Source organism: Cibotium barometz, chromosome 29 (genome assembly GCF_041138505.1).
Source record: "Cibotium barometz isolate CiBa-2024 chromosome 29, ASM4113850v1, whole genome shotgun sequence".
In the NCBI taxonomy this organism is placed as follows: Eukaryota; Viridiplantae; Streptophyta; class Polypodiopsida; order Cyatheales; family Cibotiaceae; genus Cibotium; species Cibotium barometz.
The window spans coordinates 46,981,710-46,995,691 of record NC_141074.1 but is presented as its reverse complement, the minus strand read 5'-3'; the positions used below and the strand labels follow the sequence as shown (position 1 = coordinate 46,995,691).

General features: G+C 44.1%; 1 protein-coding gene across 3 annotated transcripts in view; it reads right to left on the bottom strand.

The window, feature by feature from the left end:
* LOC147622271 (RNA-binding (RRM/RBD/RNP motifs) family protein) overlaps positions 1-10,279 on the bottom strand; it is a 71,765-nt gene extending 61,486 nt beyond the window's left edge. For 2 of the 3 annotated variants that reach the window (XM_086823372.1, XM_086823373.1), the window contains exon 1: positions 10,034-10,238. In XM_086823372.1, coding sequence (XP_086679498.1) covers positions 10,034-10,169 — 136 coding nt within the window. In that variant the 5' untranslated portion in view covers positions 10,170-10,238. Of the gene's footprint in view, positions 1-10,033 lie in introns of all 3 variants that reach the window. The other variant, XM_086823371.1, reaches the window with a different exon arrangement.
* Between the last annotated feature and the right edge of the window lie 3,703 nt (positions 10,280-13,982).

The window sequence follows — 13,982 nt, the reverse complement described above, 5'->3', positions numbered from 1 at the left end:
AGGCCTCCACGACTGCATGTGCAGTCGGCCAACATATAAAATGTCCACGACTGCATGTACCCAGTCGGCCAACAGTCCAGAAGCCCACGCATCATCTGTGTGCAGTCGGCCAGCCACAGGACTGCAGTTGGGACAGTCGGCCAGCCCTAAAGTGCTCCTGCCAACCTCTGGCATCCCTCCCCACCACAGGAAAAAATGGGAAAAAATAGGAAAAAATACGGGGAGTGAGGAAAAATGATAAAACACCTTATACAGGGCGGGCACACCCACAACAGAGGCCCTCGTGTATAAATATAGACAGGAGATGACTTCTAACAGTATCTACCCCTTCAACTCCATCCTCACCAACAAAGTCCAATGCTAAAACCTCGCAATCAACAACCATAATTCCTGAAGAAGTCCCCCAAGTGCAACCATCTATCTCTAAAAAGGAACTCAAAGGAGACCTTATGTCAAAGGTGCTTTGGCAAGTCCCACCATTTGCTTAGCTTACGGACGTAATGATGGGAACGGAATTTCCATTGGGGATTGTCCAAAAATAGTAACCCTGCTAGATTTTAGGAGTCTTTTCCTTTGTATTCCACCTTCTTAGAAACGTATGTAAGCACCATGTAGAAACATGTTTCAATGCTAGATCTCTCCCAAATCCTTGGGAGCTCGCAATACATGCTTTTCACTTGACACTTGAGCTCCAATGCCCATTTCTGTGCCCAAGAAACCATCTCGGGCGCTAGACCAATCTTCGCGAGCTTGATCTTTTGTACTAGATAATCCTTCATTCCCAAAGCTTGTACATTCATGTATATTTGGGCCATCTCGGAATCCACCAAACCCTTTTTCACACTAGAAATGTCTAGGCTAGTCAAGTACACGCTTGATCCAAGGGTTGCAGAAGCAAGAAACCATGCCAAAAATGTGTATGTACCGGTTATGCTAGCCTTCTCCTTTGAGAGAGACCAGCCGGAGGAGAAGGGCATCCTCCCCTTTTGTACATCTTGACTCTCGTTCCCATTTGGGGACAGGTTTGTACTTAGCCATTTTGGCTGTTTTTCACGGTAACTAATAGAAGGATCTTTTTCCGGGAAAAAAAAAGGTCCAACCATATTCAGGTAGTATGGAGTTCTTGTGATAGCATAAATAGATTGTCAATTGGCTGATACTATTCAAGACTAGAGGTAAACTTATTTAGCAACATCACATATCCACCTCCAAACTCATTATCCATGTACAACAGCAGGGGCTTCTTCCAAAACATTTAGGTGATACAAAGCTCGCAAGTTGATAATTTGACTTTAAACTATCTTTGCAGCCCTTGACAAGCTTCACAGCTATGTGGTTGTGAACATAAAGCTGGAGATTTGGACATAAAACTCGAGTGTAACAGCTCTAACACCTTGCCTGAATTATGCTCACCCTGTTGCTTTGATACATGGTAGAGCATGAAACCATGGATTCGAAGAATGCTGTCCCCGTGACAAAAAGGTCTACCAAAATCCCATTATACGCTCACTCGAGCAATAGTGGGTGTCTTGCTATGCCACCAGAAGATACAATGAATCAATCTGTTTCCTAGAAGTGACAAGATAGGGTTTAAATTTTTTACAATTGGATAAGATCTGAGGTCAAAACTAGACTCAATAATTCAATAAGCAGTTTCCTCTGGCTTTTAAACTCTCTGCCCATTTAGCTTCTATACAGGTGTGTACCTTTGCCTAAAGAGTATCCTGGCATCCTCAACCATGCTACAGGTTTGCTCTGGAATAAACTTGACTTTTCTCACCAAAGCACACTTTGATCCTCTCTATGAGATTACTTTCCCAATCTGCTCCTCGCCTGGATATGAGCCACTGCCAAGTTCTCTCCAGCATAGCTCATCAGCACCTAATATTACTCCACATGTATGCATTTGGCCAGTAGAAGCACCAGCTCATGTCCACTGCAAAGAGGACATGATGCATGTGTACTATTGTCCAAATGAAGGAAGACAAGAGAATAGGTTGTCATTGCCTTGCTCTGTGAGATGATGAGAAAGCCAGCACACCCCTCTTCATGTTGCAGTTGACACATAGGTGTTAGAGAAAGCTTTCCAAAAGGTCGAAGTCTTGAGTGATCTCATGGACTAGTCATTAGAATGGTTTTGTGGTCAGTCCACTGAATCTCTATCAAGGTAGGGAGAAACAGCTTTTGAGAGCTCAAGCCATGATAGCACAAGTCCTCCGAAGAGATAGACATCCCCCACCCCACAGACCCAAACCCTCCACTGACCCAGATCCTCCACCCGCCAACTCCAAATTCGAATTACTTCTGCGACATAGAGAGGCACCACCACAAGTAGTGGATATTGAGGCCATGTACTCGGTCCAAGAGGAGGCCAACCATAGTCACCGGAAATGGCCGTTTCAGTCCCTAGAAACGCATTTCTCTGTTTCAGGACCCCATCCGTTTCCATGGCCGTTTCTCGTTTCCCAAGTGCTATTGTCACAGGATACGGCCATTCCCACCCCTAAAAACTCGTTTCCCCGTTTCCATTCCTCGAACGTTTCCATTCCCGTTTCTCGTTTCTGGTGACTATGAGGCCAACACATTTTGAGTATGGACATTGTTAGCAGTCATCTCCTGTATGTATATTACACCAGGGCCTCACTTCCATGTATTTTTCCCATTTTTCCTAAGGTGTGTAGGGCTGTCGGCTGACTTCTGTGTTGCTGGCCGACTGTAGATTGGCTACCCAACCTGATCAGGTGTCCTGGCCGATTGGCTCTTTTGCTGGTCGTGAGCAGCCCAGGTGCTGGTCGTGAGCTTTTGCTGTTGTCGACTTGTTTTAGACTGGACGACCAGCAGCCTGGGGCCATATAAAATGGCCCCTTGCCCCCCACACTTCCTAGTTGTATATTCGGGATTTTCTTGAGTGTATATAGCAGAGTTGCGCAGCTTCTCTCTCTCTCTCTCTCTCCTTCATCTGCGTTTTGCTCTCTACAGCAGTTGTCTTCATTTCCGCTGTGCATTCTGACATGGTAGCAAAGCCCCAAGTGGCTTGAAGCTTGGAGACAGTGGGACGTCGAAGGTGCTGATTGGAGATTGTTTGGGCTATTCGGGACTTGGAGATCAGGTAGAAGGCGGCCATCACCGTTGGATAGCCACCTTGCATCTTATTTGCAACCTCTTCTTCCTTTTTCCCACGCACCCTCCCTTCACAAGACCTTGTGAACCCTTGAGATGGCTGACTTGCTTGAGATGGCTGAGAAGCACATGAAGATCCCAACACTCCCCACGTTCCCAGTGGACCGACAGTTGGACAGGAACAACTACGGCATATGGAAGGTAATGATGGAGTCCGTTTTGGAGTCTTATGACTTGGCTGATTTCATTGCTGTTGGTGTTCCATGGCCGAAGTCGGAAGACGGGGAGTTACCCTCTATATGGAAGGAACAGGAGGCTCAGGCACAGTTATGGGATCGTGTCAATGCCCGCGTCCGTTCTTTCATCTTCCTAAATTGCACACCACAGGTGATCGATCATATAAAGATATGACGCTGGCTAGAGGGATTTGGTAGCATTTGCCTTCTCTGTACAACAGGGTATCACCCATGACGAGGATCTCCTTGGAAGTTCAGATGCGGGTGATGAATCCTGCAAAGTCGTCGACGATGCGGGAGCACATCAACAAGTTGCAGGCTCTTCAACAAGAGGTTCTCCATGCAGGGAAAGAGATATCGTCAGAGGATATGGCTATTACATTGTTGTTCCACTTGCTCTCTCAATACTTAGCATTTTACTCCTCTTTGATCACCAGTGGCAGGCTCAGCACCATCACGTGGGAGGAGCTTGTGCCAATGGTCTTGAACCAAGAAGAGCGATTTACGAACCCTCCACACGGCAAAGGTTCTGAGGCCTTGACTGGCCAACGGTCAAAAGGCCGTAACAACAACAAGGACAAAGGAAAGTCTTCATCGGGGAAGTCTTCTAAGAAGAAGCCCAGAAGAGCGTTGATTCTTCAGCTTTAGCTGCAAAGACTCCAGCCTTTGTGCACTTGGAGATTTTGGACACAGATGCTACATCTTCTTCGAGCGAGGAGGCAGTTGTGTAATATGCGGAAGCTCCGGAGAAAGATCGGTACTTCAAAACTCAGAAATCATCACTCTTTTCGCGACGGAAATTAACGCACAAACTGAAAGGAGATGTGCAGAAAATAGAGAGAGAAGGGGAAGATGGAGAGGACACAGTATTGGGTCCCAATTACCCTCTGTAGGGCCCCCACCACGGATGGTGTATTTGCTTTATTAGAATGATGTAAATCTGAAAACAAATACAGAATTCTTGACCTTTTCTTGGCTGGAAAATCCCTGCCCTTGACCTTCAGAAGTCCACCCCTTTGCTTAGCAATCTCCTTGGCTTGTCTGGCCCTTGATTGGCTTGAGCTCTTGGTGAATACTGAGATGAATGATGGGATTGTGAACCTCTCCTATTTATACTACACTTCAGCAGCAGTCGGCCAGTATAGGAGCAGGCGGCCAGCAGAGACAAGTTCCCACGACTGAGTAAAATCAACATTAAATGCTCCAAAAATCCTAATAAATGCTGCGTAAATTCCCTAGCAAGCTGGGGAGGCTGGCGCTTGCTTCTAGAAGGCTGGGCATAACCTTTGCCCACAATCCATGGGCTGGGCAGCCTGTATGGGCTGCCCCATACTTGCCCTTGTGACATGTGAGTGGTTAAGACCGTAGTAATCACAACCTTAGTCTAACTAAACTGCACTTAATGATGTTTATGAGAGAGACAAATATGTGTCAATGCAATGCAGCTATATTAGATGATGAATGCGGTTACAATGAGATCCAAATGGATCTATACTGCTGAATATGCTGCCTATATGCTGAATATGCTGAATGAACTGAATGAACTGCTGTCCACTATCTTTCCCTTGTCTCCTGGGAAGGAAACGCTGAAGGGATGCTTTGGAACAGATGCTATGCTGACCTGATGAAGAAACGCAGATGCTCTCCAACACGGGAAGGTGGATGAGGCCGTCTGCAGGAGTGAAATCCTTTGAGCCAAGACTCCATGTACTGCGGGAACTGAATGGCAAATACCTGAGTCACCCCTGACCTGCCTCTGGAAACCTTTCACCTACCATCTCCGTCGTTCCTGAAGCTCTGAACCTCCTGAGGCGATGTTGGAGCAAACTTCTGTCTTCTGTGGAAGAGAAACCCCCTGCTGCTGCCAGTTGAAGCCCAAAACTTATGTCCTCCTTTGATGATGGATGTCATTCTTTCCCAGAGAGTTCATGGGCAACATGTATGCCTTGCAGATGCAAGATGGACTGCTAAGATGACTGCTAAGATGACTACTATGCAAGCCATGTGCAACCCTATATGCTGTGCAAGAATGCAGATGGATGGGTTACTAATGCAGACCTAAGGAAAATCCCTAAGGGTGGCTTGCAAAATTTTGAGAACTGGGTTTAACTGTGCGGAAGCGATTATCATGATGTCTGACTGAATGACTGATGAACTGAACATGCTCTAAGGCTGGTTACCCTGTAACGCTCTGATACCAATGTGACATGTGAGAGGTTAAGACCATAGTAATCACAACCTTAGTCTAACTAAACTGCACTTAATGATGTTTATGAGATAGACAAATATGTGTCAATGCAATGCAGCTATATTAGATGATGAATGCGGTTACAATGAGATCCAAATGGATCTATACTGCTGAATATGCTGCCTATATGCTGAATATGCTGAATGAACTGAATGAACTGCTGTCCACTATCTTTCCCTTGTCTCCTGGGAAGGAAACGCTGAAGGGATGCTTTGGAACAGATGCTATGCTGACCTGATGATGAAACGCAGATGCTCTCCAACACGGGAAGGTGGATGCTCCATGCGTTTGCAGATCTGATGGCTGAACTGAATGCGTTTGCTGAAGATGATGGTGATGATGATGCGTTGCTGAATGCTGATGCGTTGGCTGGTTATGCTGCTCCCAAAGCTTCCTGGAGGAGATGCGTTGGAGCACACTGGGCTGAATGCTGCTATGATGGACTCGTTACTGTATGCTGATGATGATAGGCTGAAAACGCATGATGATCCAGATGAGGATGCGCTTCAATGGCTGAATGGAGAGGCGCCTATATATATATGCATGAATGCTGCTGGTCGGCCAGCATAAGTGTTGTCGGCCAGATGCCATGTCCACAACTGCTGTCGGCGGCCCCATAAATGCCTGTAAAATGCCTATAAAATTGCATAAATGCCAGTAAAATACCTGATGACTCCTAATGATGCTAAAATGATGCCATGTCACTGTACACCTCACTGGTGTGCACGTGACAACCCTACAGCCCTCTGAAGGCTGTAACCTCCTGAAAATAGCCTTATTCTTGTCTTAGGACTGTCCTACAGCCCTTCCATGGCTGGTGGGTCCAGCTTGGGCCTTTCTGGCCCTCATGGGGGTGGTTCTACACCATTCCCATGCCCACACTCAGCTCCGGGTAGCTCTATGTGCTGGCCCCTTGTCCTAAACATAATCTACTCAGTGATCTAGCATCCGGTACCATACCAAATACACAGAACCACTGACGTCATTCTAGAGGGAGACTCACAGCGCAGACTGGCACTGATTCATGTGCAGGACAGTGCACATCTGACCTTGGACTCATGTGCAGGACAATGCACACCTGACCTCGGACGACTGAGATGGATCCCTGGCTGACTCGTCCTCCCGGACTGAGCTCACACGGGACCAGTTCACCATCCCAGGTCCTGCACCTTCTGTACAGAAATGTCTACGTGGCATCCAAGTGCGGGATGCACGTGACAGGTTGGCTTCACTGCCAGGGATACTCTGGAGTGGATTCTTGATAGTGGTGCTTCCAAGCACATGACTCATTCACGTGAGTTCTTACAGGATCTTAATAAACGGCAATCAAGTCGCATTTTCATTGGCGACAATTCCACCATACCGATTCATAGTGAGGGCCGGATGGAGATCATTCCCGATGGCAAGAGGGGGGAAGCATTCCTCTCGTGTTCTTTACGTCCCCGCACTTGGTTTTCATCTGTTTGTTGTCAGTGCATGAGGTTTGCAAGACTAGCTTCTAGGTGGAGTTTGAGGAGCATTCCTGGCCGATTGTAGATTGGCTACCCGACCTGATCAGGTGTGCTGGCCAATTGGCTCTTTTGCTGGTCGTGAGCAGCCCAGGTGCTGGTCGTGAGCTTTTGCTGCTGTCGGCCTGTTTTAGATTGGCCGACCAGCAACCTGGGGCCATATAAAATGGCCCCTTGCCCCCCACACTTCCTTGTTGTATATCCGGGATTTTCTTGAGTGTATATAGCAGAGTTACACAGCTTCTCTCTCTCTCTCTCTTTCATCTACGTTTTGCTCTCTACAGCAGTTGTCTTCATTTCCGTTGTGCATTCTGACACACATGAGGTTCTTTTGCTGCCTACTATATTGTATGCCCAGATCCTACGTGGTACTTTGGTCTTGTATTTTCTTGCCACGGGCTGAGGGTAGAGAGCTATACGCTCTCAGTTCTAGTACCAGCTTTAGCTTTTCATTTTTTGGGCCTTCCCCCCCCCCCCCCCCCCCCCCCCCCCGAAATAGATCCTTCTATTAGTTAATGAAAAACAGCCACGATGGGCTAAGTACAACCACAAAGGGCTAGATACAACCTCGCCTCATGTACATTGCGGGGATCAAATCAAAAGGATAGAGAAAGATGCACTTCCCCTCCGGATGGCCGCTCTATGAGGAGAAGGCTATCTCATACAGGGGGAGGGGGAGGGAGGGGATAACCACACAGGTGGTCTGTAATGCCAAGTGGGATAACCTCCTCTATTTGTGAGAAAAGGGCCAAGCTGCCAGAGCCTCAAGAAAGCTTCCCACCGCTTCCCATGCGGTCAAAGCCACCTTGCAACCGAGAGATGGGAGCCCGGTGGAGGGATGCTGCAGTGCCCGTTGGGGGTGTTCGTGGAGCTCGATGGTGATGCGTCTCCTACGTGCGTTAGTCTTCCACTGCGCATTCTGAGTCCTGACAGCTCCTGTGTGTCATCAGCCAAAGAAAGAGAGTGATCTTTCGAGGCCGAAAACTGTCCCAGCGTCTCTTCCAAAAATATGAGAGGAAGCACTATGAGAGACCTTGTGACTGCCAATATACTGCTACTGTCAGGGTGCCATCAATCTCTAGCATCTGAATCATGTGGCCTAGCCGCATTGTATACGCAAAGAAGGGCGCATCCAAAGTCTCCTCCCGATCAACGGGATCGTGCCAATTCCACTCGCCCGAGTCCTCCTATCGGTGCATGAGAGGTCGGCTCTCCCATATCCATAGCCGCCAGAATCTCTCCTTGGCCACCTTGGTCAGTGAGGGGTCTATTTGCCACTCTCGTGCCTGAAATCCAATCACCCTCACCCTCTGTAAGGTGCAGCCACTGAAATCCTCAAAGGGGGGCTCAGGAACCAATAGAAAAACTAAGCAAACCACTGTCCTCATCCGCTCCGTGGACTGCCACAAGAGTATCATGCCTAGTAAACATGCCTAGCCACAGTGAGGGAGTTGGATCTGGGATAGGAGTCAGCCACTCTTGAGGAATATCAGAGTTGATGTCGATGTTGAGCCTATCTCTACCCCGGATCCCTGTCAGGCCTCTCTCCTACACCTCCAGGGGTAACTGCCTGTGTGCAGTCCAATCTCCAAGGGACCTGGCAAGTCCTATGCTCAATGCGCTCCATGATACATGAGGTCGAGCCTCCAACATGTGGCTACTGGGTAAACGAATAAGGGGATTCCAAACCAATGGCTGCTGAAGCCGCTCCTCTGAGACTACCGGAGTAATCTACCTAAGGGCCGGCCTGAGGTGATCCCAAGATCAAAGCAAACTTCTGTCCTCAAAAGTTGGGCTAAAACCGCGGGCCTGCATCTTTGTGAGGATCCATCTGGTACTCTGCGGCCAAGGGCCCCCTAGACTCGAGGTGCGAGGAAGTCCTTCCAAGGCTCGCCACCGAGGAGGAGTCCTCTAGCAATCACTTGCCCAGCAGGGCACGGCTCTAAATAGCAGGGTCAATGATGCCTAGCCCCCCTCTATATTGTGGCTGAATGATCACTCTCCATGCCACCTTGGTCCTGGCAGGCCCCCCGTCAGCCGGCCCATAAGAAGTTCCAAATCAACCGCTACACCAATACATGATCGAGAGAATGTCCAGCAAGAAGTGATGCACCACATGGTGGTAAGAAGAACCTAGTTTGCCACCACCACTCTACCAGATAGAGAGAGCCTCGCAAAACTCCACTACGAAAGCGTCTTCCGAAGAAAAGGGGCGAGTTGCTACTCCGGAGAGATGTCAATGCCCACCTGATACCCAAGATAGTGAACTGGAGTGCCCCTTCGGATCCACTAGAAAGCCTCAACTAGGCGCCAAGTCGAGGCGGGTGCAGAGACTATCCAAAAACCACACGACTTGTGCCAGTTGATCTATGCTCTCGATGCACGACAAAAGATCTCGATCGCCTTCGCGAATCTCTGGAGATTCCCCACATCTCCTGAACAGTAAGCTACTGGGTCATTTGCACAAACTCTGAGTCCAACAGCTCCTCCTGAGTACGGAGGGGGAGACGCAATTCCTAAAGCCCCGTCTCTTGGGCTGAGAGAAAACTGCTCATGGCCTCGACAACAAATAGAAAAAGGTAAGGCGCCATTTCGTGGAGGTTCATAACCTCCCTCTCTCTCTCTCTCTCTCTCTTTCTCCTTATGTGCTGATATTGTGAGCATGGAGCGGTGTCGAGAGAGAGAAAAGATTATGCCGGCTATGTAGTCTGGGAGCAATAATCTCTCTCTCTCACACACAAGCTCTAAGCCAAGAGATCCCAGGTTCAAGTCCCATCCTACACTTCAGTGCCCTCGTATCGATCACATGTGGTCCACTGGCTTGGCCATGACACTGAAAGACATCTCTCTCTCTCTCTCTCTCTTACACACACAAAATTATTTAGCAAGGTAATCAACAAGAAAGGGGTGGTGAAGCATACAAAGGCCAGTGGAAGTCGCAAGCATAGCTCGGTACACTCCATTGTCGTGAGGGGCTATGTCGGTTCCATCGATACTACCCGCCTGGATGGGGTGGTAGGTGTCGGAGTAGAAAACAGCGTTTAAGTCGTGAGACATCCTTGTTCCTGCGGACTACGGTATCCTTAACCGGCGGCCGTCCGAACCCTCTCGAGGCCCGCCCGCACAATCTTTGCATAAGCAAGCTCCCAAAAACAGAAGAGAGCCCTCCAAATAGATAAGCCAAAAATGTTCCAAGAATTTTAAAAAACAAGAATAACCAAAAGATTAAAACAAGAGAAAAAAATTTCTAAGTGCCTTCCTTTGTTGAAGAGAGAGAAGATGCTAAGAGAAAAGTGGAGCCACCAGAGAGAACCAGATAGGAAAATGTCTTTCACCTAAGGCCAGTAGGCTAAAAATGAGAACCTAACCCTTCCTTTTGGCGATGTAAAAGTCAACTTCTCATGAGGTTATCTACTTTTGTTTAGTGACGAGCAACCTTAGGTTTAACGTGAAAACAGGTAGTTTTTCATAAAGAATGGTCAATCTCTCCTATTTAGCCAAGAAATTTCACATCAAAGTCTTCTAATGAAACATCACATGCAAAGTTGGGTACCTAAAACTATAATCTAATCGAATATCCAATAATTGAAAGTCCCTTCTCTTATATGTAGCCAAGAAATTTCACATCAAGGTCTTCTAATGAAACATCACATGCAAAGTTGGGCACCTAAAACTATAATCCAATCGAATATCCAATAATTGAAAGTCCCTTTTGTTTCGGTACAAAATCTATGTGCACGTCCTATCCCAGGTTTGGACAGGTAGACTAAATGAGAGTAAATTGTTTGTAACTCTTACATCATTACTCGTATGATATTCCCACTTTGCATATCATAAATTCACATAGCATGGAACACTGTTTGTAGACAAAATAGGTAATATTTCTTAAAAATGAGAAACATTTGGCATCTTTCAAAGATTCCATCAAAAAAGTTCAGTTTTATACCTCTTTTTAAAAGTGGTCTACGCATGCATACAACACTACCAAAAAACGATAATATTTTGGGCACTTTATACATTTCTTACAAAAATTGACATGAAAAAAAAGACTTCATTTTGCTTTCTTTTTGAGATTATAATTAAAAATCTAACAATAAGTTTTCAAAAAACATGCCAAAATAGAGACAATGTTTATTATTTCCATCTTCAATCCATTAAAAATGATACAACTATAAAAAGAAGCTATTTTCTAAACATATAGCTTATGGCATAGTTATGGTTCCTCATAATCATTGCTACACCATCACTAGTTGATGTGCCTTTCCCTAAGAAAGACAAGGCATCCTCTTCTTCACTGTCCACAAATACAGTTTTTTTCTTCTATGTGTACACTTGAAGCTTAGACTCCTTGGGTCATCTGCCATGTTAGCATGATTGAGGATGTGTACAGAGTGCAACTATAAAAAAATTATTTATATGATTATATTACAAAAGCTTTATCTTGATACAATTATTATCTTAATTATAAAACCCTATTTTGGCTCTTGATGAGAGTAGTATTAAAATCCATTTTGAAGCTCTTGATGAGTTGAATTGTTTTTATTTTATCACCAATAAATCTGTAAAAGCTCATCCAAATAGTAGATAGTAGCCAATAAAATCTCAAAATTTTTTAAAAATTCTTATAAATAATAGAATTAAAGAAAACATATGCCTAGGATAAGGTGATATAGGTAGAACATAGGTTTAGGGCTAAGGACCTGAAAAACACATATGGTCACAACCTTTGACTACAAATTTGAGAGAAGGTTATTAAAAGAAAATGCTTGTCTATGTAACCTTTGTATTATAAATAGTATCGCTACAATGTAGATGCCAAAAATTCATGATAGCAGAAGAGCTAGATGAGATAATCCATGATGACATGTAATCCATTGATTTTGATCCAGATGTGCAAGGCTCCATTGATTTGGAAATCCACGAATCAATTGATTCGTCAATCCTAATTTTTGTTCTACAATTCAATTTTAAAGCTGAAGAACTATAAGCAAATACACATGGTGGGACCATCTATGTCGAGAAGGGGGGTGCATATGTGAGCCTGAACCTTGCCATGCCTATGTGCAGTAGTATGCTCTCCAGCATACCTTGAATCTACCGTGATCTCGTGAAAGCTCCAAGCTCTTCTCTACCACCATTCCAGAAGCCCTAAGCTCCTCTCTTTTTTCTTTGTACACAAAGACAATGTCGCAAGCGAAGATTGCATCTCTCCTCAGCATCCTTCGCATGTCCTCAAAATAATTATAACCAAAGTTCATTCTACACTACCCTTAGACATACCATCTCTCAACATTCTTCACATGTACTCTAAATATTTATAACCAGAGCTCATTCCTAACTACTCTTAGATACCATCACCTACATTCATGATAATGGCTATCTGGATCAAACATCAACATATGCATACTATGAATTTTTGCCACCACCATATGTACATGATATAGGCTAGAATTTCTTCCCGCCACCCTAATCCATATTGCATAACAAGAATTTTCTTCATGAAAACAAATACCTATGTGGGTCGAAATTTACACCCATAGGCTATATGATGACTGCCTCTAAAATTGTCCCGTCAAAAAAAATATTTTAATTTTCTACACTTTTAACATGCTTAGGTTTACTCAGAGCCTCCATAGTTACCATCTTCTACATATATATATGAATAGAAGTCTAGCTTTGCATACCTATAAGTTGACCTCTTTAAACTCTTATCATTGGTTGTATATCATGCCCACTACCTGCTTATAAATAATAGAGCAAATAATTATGTCATGCAAACTGTCAAGATAAGTATATACTAAAGGCTTTGCTATTTGGGTCTAGAAATAGACTCAAGGATGTTTATAAAACTTTTCATAAATTATGGAGCTTATGTGATTATGTATTCTAATATTTTTTAAGCGCTTGTCAAATAATGTGCATATTTATGCATAGTGGTAGAATTTGTCCCAAGAAAGTCCATTAAAAAAAGTGTCTTATATTCATGAAATTTATAAAATAAATTTTCATTTGAAAAAGATTGATATTTCTTTAAGTTATGTAGACTCCTATGTCATTTTGTAAGTTAAGTTTATTTTTATGTCATAAACAGCAGCAATTTATAAATCTATGAAGGTCATACGTGTTCTCAATCTTGAAAAAATAGCAAAATTCATGTAATTTTTAAATTTATACATGGAATTCTAGATGTATTTTTAAAAAAACTATGTTTTTAAGCCATTTTTTAGATTTCACACATTTTGGGAGGGATTCTTTTTAGGTAACCCTCGTCAGTTACCTATTTTGCTTGCAATAGTGTTATGGAGCTTAACTTGATTTATCAAGTATTTTTTTATGTGATTTTTTATTTCTTATACTATTTAAAATATATTAGAATTGTTAAAAAAAATACACCTTTTTGTCCTCTCACCACATCCACCATTTAAAATGCTTAATTTGTATGGATCTATTAATCATTGGATTGAAAAAGATTACTAGAATGTGGATCTAAAGCAGATCTAACAGTTGGGTTTTTGTAGATATAATTTGTAAATTTTGTTTTGATTGTTAGAGACCTAGTAAATCAATTATAATTTAATTATCAAAAATCAAATATTGAATCTTTTGATCTAAAAACTCTAGGGATTATTATGCTTGTTACCATGGATTTATTAAAATAAAAAGGCTTAATTTGAGTATGAGAAGTTCTATTTTCACTCATCCCAAGTGAAAATCCCCGTATTGTGTCCACTCTCCCCTTTTTAAGTCTAAAACTAATCCTACTTAGGTTTGAAAATCCAAGCTCGGTAATATACAAAGCCTAAAGATCATGCCATGTGTGAGCCTTGGGTGCACACAAATCTTATATGTACATACCACTTTATGCAGCTT